This window comes from Phyllostomus hastatus, unplaced genomic scaffold, assembly GCF_019186645.2.
Source record: "Phyllostomus hastatus isolate PE091 unplaced genomic scaffold, TTU_PhHast_1.1 phas_scaffold_46, whole genome shotgun sequence".
Taxonomy (NCBI): Eukaryota; Metazoa; Chordata; class Mammalia; order Chiroptera; family Phyllostomidae; genus Phyllostomus; species Phyllostomus hastatus.
The window spans coordinates 37,988,820-38,006,029 of record NW_025334032.1 but is presented as its reverse complement, the minus strand read 5'-3'; the positions used below and the strand labels follow the sequence as shown (position 1 = coordinate 38,006,029).

General features: G+C 53.8%; 1 protein-coding gene across 6 annotated transcripts in view; it reads right to left on the bottom strand.

Moving 5' to 3' along the window:
• ACSL1 (acyl-CoA synthetase long chain family member 1) overlaps nucleotides 1-17,210 on the bottom strand; it is a 56,496-nt gene that overhangs the window by 12,522 nt on the left and 26,764 nt on the right. For 4 of the 6 annotated variants that reach the window (XM_045821880.1, XM_045821882.1, XM_045821885.1 and 1 more), the window contains exons 3-11: nucleotides 16,635-16,749; nucleotides 13,083-13,147; nucleotides 10,231-10,332; nucleotides 8,042-8,141; nucleotides 7,640-7,818; nucleotides 3,956-3,988; nucleotides 3,784-3,835; nucleotides 3,168-3,241; nucleotides 755-832 (exon numbers count right to left, since the gene is read on the bottom strand). In XM_045821880.1, coding sequence (XP_045677836.1) covers nucleotides 755-832; nucleotides 3,168-3,241; nucleotides 3,784-3,835; nucleotides 3,956-3,988; nucleotides 7,640-7,818; nucleotides 8,042-8,141; nucleotides 10,231-10,332; nucleotides 13,083-13,147; nucleotides 16,635-16,749 — 798 coding nt within the window. Of the gene's footprint in view, nucleotides 1-608; nucleotides 687-754; nucleotides 833-3,167; nucleotides 3,242-3,783; nucleotides 3,836-3,955; nucleotides 3,989-7,639; nucleotides 7,819-8,041; nucleotides 8,142-10,230; nucleotides 10,333-13,082; nucleotides 13,148-16,634; nucleotides 16,750-17,210 lie in introns of all 6 variants that reach the window. The other 2 variants (XM_045821886.1, XM_045821881.1) reach the window with 2 other exon arrangements.

Below are 17,210 nucleotides of genomic sequence, written 5' to 3'. Positions count from 1 at the left end.
TAAGTCCTACAGGGCCGCAGGCAGGCAATCAGAGGGTGCCCTCCGTTAATCACCTCTCTGTTGCCAGCGCCTAGCGCAGGGCGTGGCACACGGGTGGTGCTCAGTAAACATTTCTAGATGAATGAATGGTGCTCGTTTTCCCTGTAAGTGTATGACTCAAATTGTCCAAGAGGGGAAAAAAGTGGTTCTCGGCCAGTTTTCAGACGAGGCACACCGCTGGGTACAGGGAGCCCGGGCAAAGGTCAGCTCAAGACCATCCCGCCTTTCTAAGGTCATTTGGGATTTCGGTGAGAGCATTCGTCTTCAGCCAACATGGGCATTGATGAACAAAGACAATAAAAAAAGAGAGGCTCCTCACAGAGCAGAAGACTCACTAGGCTCTATCAGACGGTATTCCTAAGATTTCTATCTTTACAGTTAATCCTCCTGAATCACGTCCACGGGCAGATCACTCGCAAGCCCGAGCTTCTAGTTTTAACATGAACGACTGAAGTGCGAGTGGCCAGACCCAGAAGAGAAGTGACACTCTGGCGAACAGTGAGCCCCATTTCTGAACCGGGGCTCGGCAGGCACTGAGGATGGGGTGCCGGTGTGCACGTCAGACTTACCAGCATGAGCTGTTCAAACATGTGTGCAAGTGGTAAGAACGAAATGTGTGTGTCACTGGCGTTCAGGACAATCGCTTTCTGTAAAACACAACGACTTAGAGCACAGACAAACGAGCAGGTGAGAGATGCGCCGTGCAATGTCTTACCTCGACAACTGTTTCAAACATATGGGCAAGAGGCAAGAAAGAGATCAGCACATCGTCTGGGGTGGGGTTGACAATGTTCTGCAAGCGAAGACACCGGCAAGGCAGAGAAGGCGTTAGGATCCCAGTAGTTTTCCACCTTGTTTTAGAGCACACGATACCTGAACACTGGGGGGAGACGGCCTGGGCTCGTGATCTGCCCTTATTCCTCACCGAGGAGTGAAATGCAAAGCAATACTTTACTTACTCGAATAGGGCGGAGGTCATTTTGAATGATGAAGTGTGTGTACTTAGCACATTAGTCAAAAATAAGGAAAACTTTGCCCAGGTTGGGATGCTCAAGTTTCGTGTGCTCTAATCATTTAGTATTGCAAAATGACAGTCCCCCACCACCCAGCAAGCTCAGTTCCACCGAGAGGGCAAAAACATGAGACCCCATCCACCATGAGACAGCATGTCAGGTTATAAGGGAAGGAGGGAGAGGAGATGAGAAGCACTGGATTTCCAGCTCCTTTCATCCACCGTGTAAGTGCATCTGGAGGATTTCAGTTGGGCCAACATCTTTGCCATAAAGGCCTCCTATACCCGTGAAAAACAGCCCGCTTTGTCTGACGCATGCTCTGATCTGGCACCTGCTTTCCTGGAAGACACTGGCTGCAATAGGTCTCTATCTGGGTGAAGTCTGGACATCGGGTTTGCATTTCATGGCTCTGGATGGGCTTTACTTATGGCCAAGCACAGTGAGGGTCTGCATGTTATTAACAGAAGGAGTTCCGGCCAAAACAGGGGGCTGCCGACAGCAGCTGTTCACACCAGCCAGGAGATGAAGGCACTGTCAGTTGTTCCCTGGGGATGCAAACCTCCTGAACCCTGCCCCCCCTCCCCAAAGCCGGGCAGTCCTTCATGATAATGTGATCATCGGTGAGAGCCCCCGGCCTGAGCAAATGCAGGAGTCCCAGAAGCATCGGATGTAGCCCGAACATGCCGTGGTCCGGGGTTAATTGTATGCAAGTATGACCTGCATTCCAACTAGTATGTCTCGTCCCTGTGGCAAATGTCATAGAATGTGAGATCGGACTTGATAATATCTACGGTTTTCAATGTTCTGATTTAGCATAACAAATAATATGCATTAGCATGATTAGAAATTTTACAAAGTTGCGAATGCGTCTGGTAATATAATGTTTTAAACAAAGTTCTGGATTCGTTTGCCTCAATGAGCTACTGATGCATTTTTAGTTGTCTTTGAAAGCCAATTGGAAAATTAAAATTTTCCTTTGGTGAGGTACTAACTGTTGACTTGCATTTGGCAAGGGTATGCCCAGAGAGGTCCTTGGGACTCAGAGAGTGGGAGTGGGAGTGGGAGTGAGACGGCCCATTTGCAGCCCCCAGACAGGCCCACTCTCCAAGCTCAGGAAGCACAGGCTCCCACCACAGATAGAACCCGCCCAGAGATGGAGGAACCCAATCACACGACACGTGCAAAGGCTCTGAGAGAAGGCATTATGCTGTTCAGTGGTAGCTCCCTACAAAGCAAGTTTGAAACATACCCTCATTGTCGGGGGCTGCATTGTGTCACCCCCGCCCTTCCAAATCCACACGCGGAAGCTCTAATGCAGCATGGCTACATTTGGTGACAGGCCTTCTGGGAGGTGACTGAGGTTAAGTGAGGTCATGAGGGTGGGGCCCTGATCCCAAACCACTGGGGTCCTTGCAAGAAGAGGGGATGCAGGAAACCTCCCTCATGCTCCTCGTGCACGGGAGGAGAGGCCCGGCAGGGCACGGTGAGAAGGGGGCCCTCTACAGCCGGGGAGAGAGCCCTCACTGGAGACTGAGTTTGTGGGCACCCTGACCGTGGGCTTCTAGCCGCCAGAGCTCTGAGAAAATCAGGTCTGTCGTTTAAGCCACTCAGTCTGTGCTCTTTGGCCACGGCAGCCCAGGCAGACGAGGACACCTGGGTAGCAACTGAGGTCCCAGGCTTTCAGTCCTTCTCATGAAATGGAAGTCAAACCTACCATAATAAATAATAATTCAAAAACCTTCAGCAGCATTGAGCCTTTCCTTGTCGACATAATGAAATTGTTTTTCCCACGCAGGAATAGTGGGGAAAAGCACAAGAGGGTCAGTTCTTGTCTGTCCTCTCCTGCTGGAAGTTGTAATGCAGTCTAGCTGCTGATGCTTCGGGCGATCAGAGCCGGGGGCGGGGGGGCGCTGGAGAGGGGTGCTGGACAGCGGGCCCACAGTGGAAGCCAGGGGGGTGAGGGGCACGAAGGGTCAGGCCTTCCCTACAACTCAGGGAGTCCACGCACAGCGTGGACTTGGCGTGGGGGCGCTGCCTTTACCACGTTCGTTCTCGAGGCCTACTGCTGACCAACCAACGCGCGTGAAGAGAGAGGGCGCCGCCCCCACCGTTTACCTCTGTCATTTTCACGAAAGCCGAAGAGTCGCTCACTATGTTCCGGTGGGTGAGCATGGCTCCTTTGGGGTTGCCTGAGGGACAGAGCGAGCAGAGCGAAGTCAGAGCACAGCAGCGCCGTCCCCGTCCCCGGGGGGCAGGCAGGCAGGAGGCCCCCCCCCCCCCCCGGACCCTGCACGCCGGCGGGGCCCCGTAGGCCCACCGCGGTCGACCCGCCCGGGAAGCCGAGTGTCGGGTGCCACTGAGTTCCTGAGCGATCTGCCGCCCTCTCAGTGCAGCCTAGTGTCCTCGACACCCTTGATTACCGCGGGCACGCTTCAGAGGGTGTGCGGCAATGAGAGAAGCAAAGCAGGAGTTTTCCTGTATTTCTGTGAATCACTGACACAGTTTGCCTCGGGAAGATGAACGAAGCGTCGCCCCCAATACACGTTTGTGGACATGTGTGGCATGCTCAGGCTCTCGGCGTGTCTTGCGGAGCGACAAGGCGACAATGCCTGAACCTCCTGTGCCTCTTCTGCCTGCAGTCCGTCCACGGCTCCAGGAAGTCATCCCAAAACGGGGGCAGGAGGAAACACCTCCGGATGCCACTTAGAAGCAACCTGGTGGCGAAACTCACCTGTAGTCCCGCTTGTGAAACAGATCACTGCAAGGTCTTCGGGTGCCGGAGGCTGCGGCACGTTAGAAAGAGGAAGAAGAAGGTGGAGGAAGTCAGAATAGAAAACCCGGACTTCCACTCGTGTCTGAGACGACTACACATGGGGGGGGGAGGGTCCGACACAGCGCCTTACCTTGGGCTTCCTTCTGTTGGCTCTTCCCAGGTCCTGAATTAGAAGAGAAAAAAAAAATCTTAAATGGGGACATTTTCTAAATGGAAAGAATAAGGTCACACCGAGACACGTCGAGCTGATTTCACTGTGGGATGTGCTGACAGCCGGCTCGAGGGCAGAATGTGTTTCCAATCCAATCGGCTCCGGCAACGTAAAGGGGACCGGGGCCAAACACCCAGCCCACTGCTCTGAGCAGCACTTTGTCCAGCTGTCTCTCCGCTTACACAGGCCACAGAACTGGTATGGGGACTGGCCTTTGAAACAGGATTTACTCAAAAGACAGGAACCAAAGTCTTTTACGATGGATTTTTTGTCCCCGCCCCCACTCCCTAGTCTGGCCTTTCACAAAACCCAGCTCTTAAAGAACCGCCGAGGCCCAGCACGTCCCCATGTCGGAGCAGAGCCAGACACGGGGTCGCCCAGCTCGGTGTAGCTGACGTCTTCGATCCGGAGAGAAAAAGCAGCCTGTGCAAGATTTCACGCCGGCCAAGCCGGAGGCTCAGATGCCTGCTGTCCTCACGTGGAGCAGAGGAAGGGCTGGGAACCTCCAGCACAAAACAGGCCAGGACGAGGCTCCAAGGCCGCCGCTGACGGGACGTGAAGGGGAAGCACCGCGGAGCCGTTCTGCGGGCACGGCAGCGCCCAACACGACAGCTTGCTACCAGGAGCTCATGCTACGCCAGTCAGTTTACTGCAGGAGGCGGCCTCTGTGGCAACTGGAATCTATTAACTCTTAAAGTAAGCTATTTATATTCTTTTCCTATTAAAATTGAACAGCTCGAGTGAGCACATGGAGTGCGCATGCCCAGGATTAAGTAGAAATTAGATGGGTGTGCTCAAGGCTCAGTGAGTCTCTGTCCAGCACAGAATTTTAAACAGTGTTTAATCTTAATTATATTTTAAGTTTATACACAACCAGATCCCTGATTAAAAAAACAGGAATACGAATGTCCAAATTAAAGCCAACTAAGAGCTAAAGCAAGGAGAATTCCACCAGTTTTTTTTTTCAAAATAATCCTTATCAGATCTAAATTCCCACTCATCTCTTCAAACCATCTCTTCTTACATAACCTCTTGAGATTTTCAATTCTTCAAAAATTGATAATAACCCTGGCTGGCGTAGCTCAGTGGATTGAGCATGGGCTGCAAACCAAAGTGTCGCAGGTTCAATTCCCAGTCAGGGTACATGCCTCGGTTGCAGGCCATGACCCCCAGCAACCGCACATTGATGCTTCTCTCTCTCTCTCTCTCTCTGTCTCCCTTCCTTCCCTCTCTAAAAATAAATAAATAAAATCTTAAAAATATATATATTTTTAAAAATGGATAATAAATAAAATAAAGCAATAGTGACATGCAATTTACCTTTCCATCTACGGGGAACAACGTTCACCCAGCTAGCCCACTGTTGGCCTGCCTCCTGTCATCCTTTAGAAAGACTGGGGCGATCGTAACGAGTTGCCGTCTTTAGGTTTCAAATGCCAAGGAGAGAAGAACCGTAAACGGAAGAAACTGAGTCCTAGTTCACGATCAGCACGCTGCAGCACAGGAGGGCGATAAAATCTGCAGCCCCCTGGGACGTATCAGTGGAAGACGGGCTGACGGGTGCAGAGAGGGGTGCGGTAGGGGGCTAGTGTGTGATCGAGCAAACGCATTCAAGGGTCAGTCGCAGACGCTGGGCGGGTGCGTGGCGGTCTGCTGCGCTATTCTTTCAACTTGTTTTCCTGTTTTAAAGTTTTTATAATAAAGTATTGGGGAAAATGCAAAAATTCCAAATACTGATGTTTATATTTTTGGTCCCATATAGATATATAGAAATATAAAGTTGATCACAAGATCAACCATAAAGCCAATTTTTTTTAAATGTTTTCATTTATTTTTTTAAATTTATTTATTTTTAGAGAGGGAAGGGAGGGAGAAAGAGAGAGAGAGAGAGAAACATCAGTGTGTGGTTGCTGGGGGCCGTGGCCAGCAACCCAGGCATGTACCCTGACTGGGAATCGAACCTGTGACACTTTGGTTCGCAGCCCACGCTCAATCCACTGAGCTACGCCAGCCAGGGCAATAAAGCCAATTTTAAATAAGTTTGTGTGGTGACAGATGACCACAATTTAAGCTATAATAATGTTCAATCACTACACTGTACACCTGAATCTAGTAAAATACGATATTGTATACCAACTATGCTTAAATTAAAAAAAGATAAGGCAAGTTAACATTAAAACCAACAGAGATGTGAGGTATCAACTAGAAATATACTTAACAATTTTTACAATAAACACAAGCTTTTCCAAGGCCAAAAAATTCACTTCTTAAAACCTTAATCTTTTGCTTACAAATTTTTTAAAAACAAAATACAAATCATATTACAAAGGTAAATATAAAGCAACGTCTTTTATAAACAAAGATTTTAATATAAAGTTTATATTATAATCTTCATTCACTCATCTAAATTTTTTAATCTTAAAATCACTCCTTTATCATATTGTAGTCAAATAAGACAGAAAAAGTCCTGTGTGTTTGTGTTGGGGGGTGGTTGGGGAGAAGGAGTAAAGATGGGGAAGAAGTGATCATATTACTGTCAGAGGGGAGTAAAGTAAAAAAACAGAAACTAAAAACCCAGTTTAGCAATACAGCACACCTACCAGCTCTTACGGACTCATGTTCCATGCTTCCACGTCTATGGGTGTGTGCCTGTGAATGTGTGCCTGTGTCTGAGAGTGTGTACATGTGTGTGAGAGTGTGTACGTGTGCGGACATGCCTATGTGAGGGTGCACATGTGTGAGAGAGCATGTGTGTGACAGTGTGTGCCTGTGGGGGGACATGTGTGTGAACGTGTGTGCCTGTGAGTGTGCGCCTGTGTGAGAGAGCATGTGTGTGAAAGTGTGTGCAAGTGTGTATGTGAGGCAGAAGGCTCTGTTACAACTTCTAAGTTCCCCAGAAAAGGCCTTATAAATCCTTCTTTATAGCCTCGAATTCTTTATAGAAAAGTAGAAGTGAGTTTTGAACTCCTATTTGTAACTGTCCCAGGAAAACACAGGACGTTTTCAGAAGGAACTGCTGAGCTCCGGAGCCCGAGACCCTCCTCCCGCCGCTCCTCGGGTCTGAGCTCTGACCCAAGGCCACCGTGCAGATCAGCTTCTTCCAGGAGCTGATGGCCAACAACCAATCCCAAGGGGAGCCACGCTCGTTGCCTTTAAAGTTGTGCCGAACGTGAACCTGAAGAAGTTTAATATGGAAATAAACCAGATCAAACATCTCCGCTAGAAATCCACCAGGCCTCTACAAAAGCAGTTTGGGGGGATGAAAATAAGGAGGCCCAAGTCCATACCTGGCTGCGTTTTAGAGACCAATCAGTGAGTGAAGAAACACCAACTCAGATCTCCCCCTGAACCTGGAGGTCACACGCCCGGCTTGTCGGGGCTCCAGAACAAGTAGGTGAGCACTGCACCTCGCTTTAGGAAAGGACTTTCTGCACGGTGCGCGGCACTAACTGGGCGCGTGTGGAGTTCCTCCTCGTGCGAGACAGCAGTCCCCGTTCTAGATCTTTTACGGGTTTTAGGGGCGGAGAGCAGGCAGCCAGCCAGCGCGGAGGCCGTGCGGCTGCAGCGGCGGCCGCACCACCGGAGCCCGGCGGCAGCACTCACCTCCATGGCCTTCATGCTGATGATCTCCACCCCGCACTTCTTGCCCCGCTCCACCAGGCTGCTGCCGTAGGAGTCCATGACAACTATGATCTTAAGGCTTGGGGTTAACTTATTTTCTACGCCTTCTAGCAACAGGTTGGCCTTGTCTGGCTTGTCAACAAACACCACAGACAGTTCAGCTGGAAAAAAAGAGCCACAATGAGCGGTACGCTCTGGAATATTAAAAGCTTGACTGTATAATTTTTTAATGTTAAGGTTATTTTAAGTACTACATTTTTAAAATATAGGAAGGTAGATGGACATTTGAATACAAACTCCCTATCGAATCAAGTACAAGCAAACGCGTATCACTGAATCTGACCAGCAGCGAGGCCGATGTCCATGCAAAGACCACACACGTACCTTTGTTGACTATGTAGGTGATGGCTTCGGTTCCGAGGGTGTCGTAGAGAGGCACGATCACCATCGAGTAGGCAAAGCATCCCTGCTCGATGATCACCCACTAGACGGACAGTAAGGGTGGGGAGAGAAAGCCAGACGTCAACGCGGAACCAGGCCACGGAGACCAGCGCTCTGGATTTGAGGCGGACACACTGGGCATCGCTACCTCCCTGTCTGAACAAACATCAACCACTATATGCCAGACGCTGGGAGGGATTCACAATGAGGAAAGAATACTAGCCCCTCCTTGAGAGGAGCGGGCCATCTTTGTGGGGCGGTAGCTGAGCTGCCTCCTGCGAGAGCAGCACAGGTTGGATGGGTGAGAGAAAGGCAAGGAGACCCCCAGAGCGGGGACTGCCGAATTAGAAGCAGGGAGGAGGTCAGCGAGCAACTGGCTGGCCTGGAGGTCCCCGCAGGGAGTGGGGAAACGGAGGCCGGCGGTGGGCGGGGGCAAGCCCTCGGCTCTGGGGGAGGCTGACCCTGGTCCCCGGGCAGTGCACAGCCATGGGGGGTTTCCCGGCAAAATGGCAGCCGTGGGTCTGAGGAAGACCCACCTGGCTGCAGTGTGCACGAGGGCCTGGGGTGGGGGAAGCGGGGAAACTGGCTAGGTGCCATCTCCCCAGAAAAGGCATGATGGAAAGTGATGTAGTAGCTGGTCGCCTGGCCCCCAAACTCAGCAGCCACATGGAAACGCACCTGCCTACGAGGCAAATGTGGCAAGACCCACAGGGCCCCCATCTTGTCCGGCACGGACGGGGGCAGGGTGGCCGCACGAAGGGCGTGCACACTCACTTGGCCCGCAGCTGTTTTCTCTCCTCTTTTCCCTCTTGGGCCCAATTTCTAGCTACCAGCAGGGAGGTACGGCCCAAGCCCCTCAGCAGGCACAGCGGCACCTGTGGTCCTCTCTTCCCCGCCCCTTCTCCTGCGACTCCCAGTTCTCCCATGTTCCAGTGCGTCCTTCCCCAGCACGATCATGCTGCTTGATGAGAACATCCCTTCGGTTTCCATCAACTCTCCACTCGGCTGCCACCTCCAGAAAGTCCTCCTTGACTGAGCTCCCATACTCCTCCCGTCCTCTGTCCACACTCGGATGTTACAGAGAAAGCAGCAGCTTTGGGGGCTGTCTCTGTTCACGCTGTACCTCGCGGGGAAGATCCAAGTGACTGCTGTGCTTTGGTGCCTCGCCAGTGCCTGGCATATAGTAGGTGCTCGATAAACCCGTGCTGCACTGACTCATAAATGTAGGAAGAAAACCACCTCTTAAAGGGATGTGTGTCCTAGTTGTAGAGTCATCACAGAGTTTCCCTAAAACGAAAATGCTAGGTGTGTTTATTTGAATAGGTTTCTCTTCAAATGAAAGAAATTAAGTTCCATGAGCCTAGAAATGACCCAGCTGTGGAAAATAATGTTTTCCCCTTAGCGGGACATAAAAGACTAAGAAATCATCCTAATTTATAAAATAGTGAGTAGCACGTGGATTGAGCCGACACACCTTCTGGACACAAGTAGGTCTAAGAATCAATTCCGTTTCCTCAAGCCAGGTGCTTGGACTCTCCCAGGCCAGCTATGCTGTCAATTTGTTCGCCCACACCAGGGGCAATGCCTCGGGGAGAGTCACGTAAAGTACATCACACCAGGGACCAGAGAGGCACCTCGCCCAGGCCCCCCAGGCTGAACGACAGCCTGGGAGGCCAAATGAAGGCTGGGCCGAGGGGAGGCACTTTCTTGGTTGTCTACGCTGTTTAAACCTTTGCAACCTGAGCAGAGGGAAAAACTAAGCCTTTCAGAAAGAAAATATGAGTTTGTGGCTGAAAAAACTGTATCCCAGTTTCTTTGTTACTCATGAACACTGTTCTTCTACTCACAGGAGACTTCTTTGTTAGTTACCTGTTGCAAAGATTTTGTTTGGGAACCTGGTCTAGCACAACCAAATCAGCCCCTTTTTAAGCAGTGACTGCTCTTCCGTCCAGAGGCGACGCAGGCCCCGGCTGGGGCTTTCACACGGGCGGCTTTCTAGGGTGTGACCCAAAGCCGCGATCCGGGCAGAAATCAGGCCGCAGATCTGGTGGCGGCGGGCGGAGGAAGGCGTGAACCCCGGAGGGCTCTTCCGAAGACCCTCAAAGCCTCGCGCGGTCGGAGGAGGGCGTTACCTCGGGTCTGTTCTGAGAGAAGATGCCGATGAACTGGTCGGGGGCGGCCTTGAAGCCCTTCTGGATCAGCGCCGAGCCCACGCACTCCGACAGGTCCTCCACCTACGGAGAGGGGAACCCGGGCGGCGTCAGGCCCGACTCGGGGCCGAAGCTAAGGGCGCGGCAGCCGGAGAGCAGCGCCGCCCAGAGGGGGGTGGGGCGGGGGGGGGTGGGAACCGGCATCCTTCAGAGACACTTTTCTGAGCCACCCGAGGCTTTCTTCACCAGAACCCGCGCCCGGGAGGACTGCCCGTGGGCCCTGCTGCAAGGCGCAGAGCGGCCCAGGGGTGACCACGTGCCAGGGCTTCTCGCCCCGTTCTGCTTCGTACTTCGGTTTCTCAAAATCTCAAAAATGTATAAAACAAATCCCGGGACTCGGAAAAGACATTTTTTTTTTTTTTGGTATTTTTTAAAGACCAGCAAAGCAGGCAAAACTTGTCATTTGGTATAAACACAGAAACAGCACATTTTGGGGAGATCTTAAAAAAAAAAAGAAACAAGTCTTATATCGGGCTCTCCACTTCCATTCTTGAGAACTTATTCTTAGGAAATAGTTCAATCTTAAAAGGAGGTTTAAAAAATTTGTAAAAAGGTATATAGAGCAAAACTACCTAAAGTCACAAACTTCCTGGGGACAAGAGACCAAAGGCTGGGTGGCTCAGTGCATGGTGGCGGATCTCTGGGAAAATGCCACGCAGCCAGAAAACATTACAGTCATGAAAACCATACCAAACTTAGAATATTTGTAACAATTTAAGTGAAAAATAAATACAGAAATGCATAATAAACTTAGACATGAATATATACTTGACCCCATCTTCTCCCCATTGCGACCCCAAATTGACCAAAAAAAAAAAAAGCTTTTTAAATCTTAACATTTGGAATTCTTTTCTTCATTCTCAGTTGGTGGATTCTCAAGAGCACTCTGGATTCCCGCCCACACACCCTCGGGAGACGAAGCCACGCCTCTTTGTGCCGGAACCTGGTTGGTTCTGGCACGTGGGGCCACCGTGGCTCTGCCCATGGAGTGAGCGCTGACCCTGGAGAGTGACGGGGAGCGGCACCGGCAGGCTCGTCGCTGCCTCGCCCTGCGGCTGTTTCACCGCCGTCACTGGCGGCGCCCGAGGGACAGGCACCTGTGGCACCCCGCAGTGCTTGCGGAGCTCGGCAGGATGCCACGTGTGCGTCTGTACCCCTGGGAGGAGGCTCCACACCTTCTTCAAAAGGGGGTGCCAGCCCCCAGCAGGGCGGAATCACAGGGGTAATTGTGAAGAAAAGTGACGTAAACACACAAACCCAAAGCTGGCTCCAGGCTGAGCCAGTTCTCACGTCCACCAGCCTGACTCCAACGCACACGGATGGACACCTGCAGGGACCCCGTGACTGTCAATCCTCCAGCCGACAGAGAGCGGGAGGAACGTGGGGACGCACTGCCGTAGGAGACGCACCTGAGCCTGCTGTGAACCCTGAGACCCCCATGCCATGCCATGTGTGCGACACACACACACTCACTCACCCCGTATCTGCGCCACATGCAGAAATGAGGGATTTGGAAACCACTATTGGAACACCGTAACTGGGGTTTGGTACGGCAAAATAAAAACAGTGAAGTCCATCCCATCACCTGAACCATAGCTTGTCACTCCCGCAAGCAAGGTGAGCCGCGGGCCTTGCCTCCGGGCCCTCTCTCAAGAGAGGCCCCAGCGAAGCCTCCTGCGCCGGGCTGGCCCCCCGCCGAGGGAAGGGAGGACAAGGTGCATGTCGGCCCAGGGAGGACATGGAGCTGGGCTCCCCAGCCGGCTCCATGGCCCCGAGCGACGACTCCATCACACACACACCCTGGGACACACTGCCTCCTGACCCCATGTCCACACAAAGCATGGAAGGAGGAAGTTCCCTGAGCTCCCTGCACCCCGGGGTAACCCGCCCAGAGCCTGGCCATTTCCTGGACAGCTGCTCGGAGACAAAGGAGGTGGAGCTGCACCCCCAGCTGCACCCCCCGCTGCACCCCCAGCGACGCTGCTGCTCCGCAGACACCACTCAGACTGAGGAGCGGCACGGGCACATGGAGTTGTTGTACTGGGGGGGCTGGGGCTGAGGGGTGCAGAATAAAAGCAAACAGCAACCTTCCTGCTCTGCTACCTGCCACTCACAAACCACTATTTCAATAGCTGTGGCTGCGGAGGAGCTGGGACTGCAGAGTGACAGGAGTCAGACACCAGATCCCAGCTTCCCCGGCGTCATCTCTGGACCGCTCTGAGCACCCGTGCTGCTGTCGATGGCTGCCTGGGGTTCAATGTCACACAGTCCCGAGCTGGTTGACCCTCTGAAGAGCCCTAGGCCAGACGGCTCGGGCCACACTGCTGGTCCTGGTCTGCACTAACTAGCTGTGACCGTGGGCACGCCCCATGCCTTCCTGGGACCTGTTTTCCTCATCTGTAAAATGAGAGGGTCACCCTATGCTGGGCTTCTCGACTTTTCTCAATCTCTCCCTCCAGAGAGGAGTACCTATCCCTCCACGGGGCTGGGAAGAGAGCCGCCCGCATCAGGCGCATTTCTAGAATTTCATCTTCAAAATTATACTCTGCTCCACCGTGTGTCCACCTTAGTTCCAAAACAAAGTGCTTCGGACCACCAGCTGAGTCACGTGTCTGGGTCTCCCCAGGCTTTGTGTCGCACCGTATCTGTCCTCAGGCTCCAGGCGCGCCAGGCACACCCACCCGCACGGACCCTCCGGCCCCAGCACTGCAGGGCTGTAAGGGCTGGCAAACCGAAACACTGCGGCGAGGCGTCCACAGAGCCGGGAAACTCACCTGCTTGTACGAGAGCCATTCATAGGGCTGGTCCGGTTTGCGAGAGCCTAAGCAAGGGCCGTTGTCTGAAACGGGGAGAAGCAGAGAGTGGCTGTGACACGGGTGCACCTCGCGGTTCGCACCCCGCCTCCTTCTGTGAGGCGTGGGTGCCCCCGGCTTCAGATGGGAGGGGACGCCCCCCGGGTGTTCGTTTCACTTTGTGCTTGGCTGTTTATTTCTACTTTGTTTCTCAAATGGGGCAGCAGAGGGGGAGCACGGGAGGAGGCAAATGCGAAGGAGAGGAACCATCGGTGCGCACCGTGGTCCTAGCTCGGGTGCCCGACACGCAGAAAGAAAACCCGTATTCACTCTCCGCGCCAAAGGCTGGCACAGGGATAAACACAACCGTTTACACTTGGGATCATGCAGATTCCTTTCTACAAATCAATCCCAAGAGACCTTCGTGCTCAGTGTGTGGCTGTTGAAGGGAACATCTATGTGCACCTGGAAAAAAGTGGCCACATGTGGACAGTCAGAGCTGCCCACTGGCAGGAACGTTCCCTGACCAGAAACACGGGCTCCCCCTGCAGCGCTGGGTCCCGGGGGGCCTCCCTGCCCCTCCCCCGGGGGGGGTGCGTCTGCAGCTCTGATGGAGGCACGCCCGCGTCCGTGTGGAGACCACAGCCCTCCTGGCTTCGTTCCTGGACTGAGTGCAGCTGAGGGGCTGGGGTGCGGGCTGGGGGCCTGTGGAAGGGGGAGGACGGGCAGAGCGCGGCCCCACCTGGGGCCCTGGCAGGCCTGGGCCCGCGACAGAGTCACACCGTCCAGGGATGGGGGTGCGCGTGCGGGCTGCTGAGCCAGCGGTGAGGCCCCTGGCGGCCAGGCCGGCTCCCGCACACCCTCTCCCCATGCTCGGGCAGTCTGCCGAAGCCCAAAAGAGCTCGGTGGGGCCTTGTTCTTGGAGCCTCGTCACCTCACAGGGACCGCAGGCAAGACCAGGCTGCCAGGGTCACGGCCTGGGGGTGCGACAGACAGCACGGTGACCACCGTCACCCAGCCTGTGCTGCACACCCGAAACTGCCAAGGGGACAGTTCTGAAAAGTCCTCATCGCAAGGAAACAAGACCTGCAGCTGTGCGTGGCGACACCTGTCAGCCGACTCCTTGCGGCGGTGGCCACCGTGCAGTGCGCCTGAAACCAATGTAACGCCGTACGTCAATTTTATCTCGAAAGCCAAAACCGAACAAAAACAAAACCCAGGGCAGACATGACGAAAGACATCGGCCATCTGAAATAATATGACTCTATTTCTCGAGAGAAGGAGCTGGCGATCTGTAGCCAGAGGCCATGGCAGGCCTGCCGCCTGTGTCTGTAAACACGGTTTGTTTTGGAAGGCGGCCTCACCCCTTCACGGACACGTTATCTAAGGCCGCAGCTGCGGCGTGCGCCAGAGCCCGAATGGCCGACGACAGTCACTGCCTGGCTCTTTACAGAAAAGGTTTGTGCATTCTAGCTCTAGAACTAGAGTGCAGTTAGCCCCAGGCTCAGCCGGGGAACTACGAATACACACTCCACCCAGGCCCTGCTGACGACCTTCTGGAGACAGCTGGGCAGGACCCGGCCTGGGCCCAGTGTTCCCCTGGAGCTCCCCGGGGACACTGCAGTGCAGCCGGGACGCCAGCACACGGGGAGACCAGCCTCCCCGGCGGCTTCCCAGGCCCGTGTCAAAGGGGAGAAGGTTTAAACACTCCAGGCCGGCTTCTCCCACATTCAACAAGCCCGAACTACCTCATCTAGGTGCTGGCTTCTGCGCTCCCATGAAAGTGTAATCTTATGGTAGCCGAGGAAAACGGAAGCTTAGATAGACAGTTCCTCTGGGGGGGGGAAAAGAACAAAATAACCTGCAACGCAGCTCCCTTCAATCAGGATCGATTAAAATAACTGAACCTATTTTCCTTTATCTTCTCTGAAACATTCATGTAAGTCCTTCATTCTCCAAGCAGATAAAGTGGCCCCCACAAAGTTACGTGACTTGTCTTAACACCAGGGGACACTCAGAGGCGTATTGTTGAGTCGCCGTACTCCTGGATGAGTCCCATCCTGTGCTGACAGTGGAAGAAACGCACGCACATTTATACACGTACATACTTGGTGGTAAAGAACGCACACACGCACACACGCATGTATACGTTTCATGGGCCCTTAGTTGGGCTGGTCCACCTGGTGTTTATTGTCACAGACAAATGCGGACCCTGACACTAACCCTGAAGAAACTCAGAAACTCAATAATCTACAGGCGGGTTGCTTTCCCTTCACCGAGGGGCTTAATGAATCTCCCACGGGGGTCCTGGGGCAGGCGTGCCGGGGCAGGTGCACTGAACCGGGACGCCGGCTTGGCCGGGACCAGACAAGTGGTGAAAACGGCAGGCACCGCTTGGGCACACATCACACGCAATGTACTGTGGGGGACAGGGAGCAACAGCAGTCCAGGGCCCATGGGGAGACTCCAGTCTAGCGGCAAAAATAAAGCTAACTGCCAAAAGATTTAAGTAACAAAGCACGGACCCCAAGGGCCGTTTCTAGAGAGGGAGAGGGAACACACACAAATAGACTAGAACAGAGAGAGAGGTGGGGGAAGAAGAGGGTGTCCTCCTTTTCGCTGAGGGGTCATGAATGAAGCGCCTACTGTGTGATGCACTGTGTCGGCAGTGAGAGAAGAGGTGGCGGCCCTGCTCAAGCAGCAGCCGCTGATGGGACAGAAGCCCAGGCAACTGCTTCTGTCCGCTGGAGGGGCTGTTATAGAACCAGGCACGGATGTGGGCGGTGAGGTGGACACCTCGCTTAAAGGAAGGGGACGAGACCTGACGGACCAGGAAGGTCTCATGGACAAGGCCAAAGGCAACCTGAGTGTTACAGGGTCAGGAGGACCATATCAAGCCCCCTGGGCTGGGGGAGGAGAGAAGGGGCATCATGACCTTGGGGGAGGGGGAAGGGCACAGATGTGTGGGGTCATGGTCATGGGAGCAGAGGCAGTCGTGGCTCCACAGGACGTCCTGTGTGGCTGGAGATGGGAAGACAGAGGGGCTGGGAAGGAAGGCGGGTGCTGGGGGCTGCGGGTCTCGGCTGCCACCGTCAGCGATTAAGCAAAGTCCCGTTCCCAAAGTGTCGCTGTTTCCTTGGGGTGTCAGCGTGTATTTCTTAAAATATGAGCCTCCCGATCAATAAGTTTGAAAAGTAATGGACCGGGCCTTATTACGGAGGTCTCTTGACTGCGGCAAAGGTCAGCCAACATGCGCTACTGTGTGTGTGACTCTCCATGACATACACAACATGCCGGACACACTTTTGACTGTGGAACCCACTCTGTCGCCACAGCCCACGTCTAGAGGGGCCAGGGGCTCCGGGTCTCACTCTGCAGAAGTTACGGGAGGAGTCAGGGAGGCTTGAATGATACTAAGTAGGCGGAAGACATAAGCAGGGGCCGCTCATACGCAATGATTTCCATCCAGGAGGGCCACTCCTTCTGGACGGAAGCCACTGAGCGTCAGCCCCAGGGATTCAGCACGATGCTCACTTGACACGTGTATGCCCCTCTGGAAGCCTTCGTACAAGGTTCTGACGTCGTCGTAGAAACACACCAAGGGCTCGTCGCTGTCGAGCAGCGGGGACCTGCGAGCACCATCGCTGCCCTGTGGAAAGAGACAGACAGAGGAGCCTGTTAGGGGGAAGCGCTGACCGTGCAAAGCCCGCCGTGCCTGCCCCCGAGCCCCCCGCCCTGGGCCGTGGGGCGGCCGCCCAGTGAGTGTTTGCAGAAGGAGCCGAAGGGCAGGGTGTGTCACCGAGGACCAGTTTTGTGTCGGCTCGTGGAAACACACACTATTCAGTTTCACTTCCTTAACACCATCTATGTTCTTTAGTCTTTACTAGAGTTGGCCAGGCTCCTTTTGAGGTTATTTGCACTGTTTTCTCTCTTGGTCAATGGCACTATGATGCGTTAGGGGCTTGGGTTCCTCACAGAGCACCTTGCAGTCACGATCAGGACGCGGGGCGAGCAGACCACCTGTGCCCACGAGCCGCCTGTGCCCGTGAGACGTGCAGCACCTGCAGGCACGCAGACTTGGAGGGCGGCGCACCCTTCTCTCCGCTGTCT